The sequence below is a fragment of the Cyprinodon variegatus genome, unplaced genomic scaffold (genome assembly GCF_000732505.1).
Source record: "Cyprinodon variegatus isolate N-32 unplaced genomic scaffold, C_variegatus-1.0 Scaffold929, whole genome shotgun sequence".
NCBI lineage: Eukaryota > Metazoa > Chordata > Actinopteri > Cyprinodontiformes > Cyprinodontidae > Cyprinodon > Cyprinodon variegatus.
The window spans coordinates 147,280-151,561 of NW_015151382.1; the positions used below are offsets into that span (position 1 = coordinate 147,280).

General features: G+C 39.0%; 1 protein-coding gene across 1 annotated transcript in view; it reads left to right on the forward strand.

Annotated features, from left to right (window-relative positions):
- LOC107100003 (vacuolar protein sorting-associated protein 13B-like) overlaps nt 1-4,282 on the forward strand; it is a gene marked incomplete at both ends in the record, with an annotated part of 299,591 nt that overhangs the window by 128,988 nt on the left and 166,321 nt on the right. Inside the window, one exon of the mRNA XM_015398349.1 lies at nt 1,840-2,011. Coding sequence (XP_015253835.1) covers nt 1,840-2,011 — 172 coding nt within the window. The remainder of the gene's footprint in view (nt 1-1,839; nt 2,012-4,282) is intronic.

The window sequence follows — 4,282 nt, forward strand, 5'->3', positions numbered from 1 at the left end:
AAAAACAGATTGAATCGAAATTAATCGATTTAGAACTGTATTGATCAAAATCGAATCGATTCAGGACTTTGGCAAAAATACCTAGCCCTAATCAATAACCTGGTAATAATAGCAAATTACACTATATTTCTAGGTAACAAGAAAAACTTTATGGGAATTTAGGCGGGCAAAACTCATATTCATTCCACAGGCAGCAATAAATGAATGTTTTATCTGTTAAAATGCAGTTTATTACTTGGTATATAACAGAAAACCAAATCTAGAAGACAGCAAGCCAATCTGCTTAACTAAACTCTTATTTATATGTAACTTGAGTTCAGTTTTATAATTGTATTTGGTGGCCAGTAATAGAAAATGTTATGTGGTAACCTAATGGTAATTACATAGTTACATAGATTTGTGATAATTACATGAAGGTCATTATTTTAAAATGATATGCCTTAATCTTGGGATAATTATCCAAAAAAAGAAAATATTGAAACAAAATCGAAAATGTAAATCTTTTACAAGTTATTCAAATCTCCAAAACTTGATCTTTGATTGCAACAAAAATGAAATAAAATTTTTATCATAGGGATATATTCTACCAGCACCCCTCGTGATCCCGTTTGGGATAAAGCGTGTCAGAAAATGGATAGATGGATGGATGGATATATTCTATAGGTTCTGAAGCTTTATAGCATTAATCCAACTAATGTCGGCTACTGGCAGTAACATTCCTGTGGTCCCCAGTCTATTTGTTAATTCAGCATAATCCTTCAGTTCTTCATTTTATTGTCATCCGCTGTTTTTCTGCTTTGAGCCACACTCAGTCTGTGATTAAATCAAGTTTGCAAATGAGCGTAGTACCCAAGCTGTGGATGGGGGGGACATAGTTTCCTCATCTGGATCCTCTTTAGGACACTGTAATCAGCCTTAGCAGCTGTGGGCTTTCTAATTGAGATGGTTGATAACCTCCTCACCAGCCACAGCCAGGCTCAATAACCATGACACAATCTGTCATTACCACACTGTGACGGGGAGAAACCGTGGAAAAAAGTGCAGCTCTGCAGAGCCAAAGCTGCAGACGCTCACGCTGTTTGTTTACAGGCTTTTCACTTTGCCAGTCAGCCACATAGATACATGTTTGAAAAACAGATTTAAGAAAAAGAGAGCCAGAGAAAAAAAAAAAAAAACGGTCCCCTGTGCTGTCAGTGTCTTGCCAAACCCTCCGCGATGAGCTGAGAGCTTAAAGATGAATCCTCCACCGCATCCTGCTTGTTTTTCCACTACACCCCCCCACACACACACCTCCACCCCCGCCCTCCGGTCTGCTCTTCTATTCTCTCCCAGGATGCATAGATGTGTGAGTCCTGCCGTACTTCATTGAAAGAAGGCCGTGTGGGTGATGGTGGCTCAGCTTGGGGGTTAACACCAATGACAGCTTCACACCAAAGGTCCCCCCCCACCTCCATGCTGTATACTGCTCTGTTTACCAGACATTGATGTCATCTTCACATAGAAAGGCTGGATTGTCGGTGGTTGCTTTGTTATGGCTACATGCACAGTGACAACACTTGCAAACACTTGCATGCACCCAACACATGGTTGGACCTGCGCCCTCACATCAGCTTTCAGCTGCAGCGCAAACACTGGACCGTCATTTATCTTCTTTTTCCGCTCATTCTCCTGTACTTTAATTATTAATACATGTTTTGGTCCATCTGTTTGATCCATTGAACCGATCAACTGCAGTTTCTTACTCTTATCTTTTTTTAGATATGAAATCTCTGTAATGTTGAGCTCTTCCTTTAGTTTATATGACCAGTTTTCCAACAGTTTCCTGTTTTGGCTCCATAGGGCGACTCAGTGCCGGCTGGAGATGATGGTCCGTTTGCAGACACGGTGACTCTGGAGCAACAAACCAGCAGCATCGAAGGAACCAGTGGGAAGGTCAGCCTTTGGATGCAGTGGATGCTACCTAAGGTCACTGTCCAACTATTTGCTACTGACCCAGCTGCAAGAAAATCAGGTATCTCACCCAGTTTCTGCCGTTCAAGAAGCACTTCTAAAATAAAAATTGACCTTCTTTATGCAAGGGAATTGAAGGTAAAATAGTTAACTAGAACTACTGTCTATTTCTAAATTACAATATCATAGAAAAAGGAATAATTTGACTAATTCTGTATAAAAAAGTGTTGTATAGTTTATTAATATTCATCAATTTCAAAAAGTTCTCTTGATATATATGGTTAATATGCTGGTGAAGTTCTCAGTCATCCAGGTAGTAGTCATTCCAAAAAAGTTTAAAACAATCCACTGGATTTTGTTTCCAAGTTCGAAGACGTTTTGCTTCCCATCCAAGAAGCTTTTTCAATTCAAAATGTAAAAATTCAGGTTAACAAAGGAGCCAAACGACCCCGATTCCAAAGGAGTGGACAAGCTCGTCCGTTTCAGTTTGTATGTTTTCTAAGCCAAAACGAGGCTTTGTTGGGCTAGTGTATAAAGAGTCGAACTCACCATTATTTCCAACATTTTGAATTGAAAAAGCTACCAGGATGGGAAGCAAAACGTCTTCATGCTTGGAAACAAAATCCAGTGGATTCATCCTACTTTCCTCCAAGAGGATCCTGAAGGTCATCCTAAGGCAGGAATGTCAAACTGGTTCCAGCAAGGGCCGTGTGGCTGCAGGTTTTCTTTCCAACCAAGCAATAGCACACCAGACTCCATTCATCTCATTAAGTCATCATATTGACTAACTCAAGACTGGACTAACTTGATGAGATGACTGGAGTCTGGTATGCTATTGCTTGGTTGGAAAGAAAACCTGCAGCCACACGGCCCTTTCTGGAACCAGTTTGACACCCCTGTCCTAAGGTCACATGGCTCCGGTCGGTGCTGTCAGCACAACGAACTGATATGCTGACAGTTGACAACATGACTCTGCTGTACTGAGGCTGTTACACTGACTTTAAATGAGCATCACGACCATGGAAGCAAACCACTTCTAGTCATCTTAACATTTGCAATGTGATGAACGATGCCATCAACCTTTAATCACTGGCTTTAATGTTAATCATCTGAGAAAACAAACATCAAACTTAAGGTTTTTAAAGTGGAATGTTTCATTGGACCAGAAAAGATGGTTAACTCACCTACATCTTCAAAAATTATTCATTTTATCTTAAGTATAGCATCCTATTTGGGGTATTAACTTAGAAAATTGCTGTATCTTTAGAAAGCAAAGTACTACATCCACTCCATTCTTTGCAGGAGAAAACAACCTTTTCAGATAAGGAAGTAAATGAGACAAAATTATATTCCTCAGCAAACATGTAAGTCAGGTGAAACCATTTAGACATTCAGGTCCAGCAGTAGTGATATCTGTATTCCTTTGTGTTATGTAAACTAAAAGAACAGATGCAGCATCAGAATCTGGATCATATAGTTAGCAGGGTTTTTGTTAAATTACATGCAAAAAAAGATCTGTTCCCACATACTTAAATCAGTTTTCTGGGGTTTGTTTTGAAGCTTTGAGGCCAGTGCAGCAGAGTTCTCCTCTAAAAATACCTTCTTCTTTTTTTAGAACTTCAAATTTTTTATGATTTTTGAAACAAAGCAGTTAATAATGCGAAATGATACCATGTATTTAACGTCTAAGAATTACATTTTATACTTTCAGCATCGTAAATGTGGTTTCACCATCTCCACATAAAATAAGAGCACAAGCGCCCACCCTGGGCGGGAGGTACCAAAGTCCAAAAGCCTAAGTTGCAGAACTTGTTTACCAGAGTAGATCTTCGTATGGGCCCCAGCAAAAATAGCTATTTTAACTATAAATGCAATCACAATTATATTTTTAAACCAAGAAATTACTTCAACAAACCACAGTTTCATTTTTAAATTCTCAATTCAAATAAATCTGGTGGTTTAGTCATTCCAAAAAAGTGAAAAAAACAACAATCCTCTGGACTTTGTTTCCAAATTTGAGGACGTTTAGCTTCCGATCCTCGAAGCTTTTTCGATTCAAAATGTCAGAAATAGCATTGAGTTCGAGGCTTTATACAGTATCCTAACAAAGCCTTGTTTTTGTTCAACTATTTCTGATATTTTAAATTGGAAAAGCTTCCTGGATGGGAAGCTAAACGGCCTTAAACTTGGAAACAAAGTCCAGTGGATTGGGGGTTTTTTTAAGTCGTAGGGAAGCGGCTGTTCCCACTGTTGCATTTCTGAATTCTCCAGAGGGATGACCGACTTTACACGAGTGAATAAGTAAATATAATTGGTCGTTTATCAAGAGGGC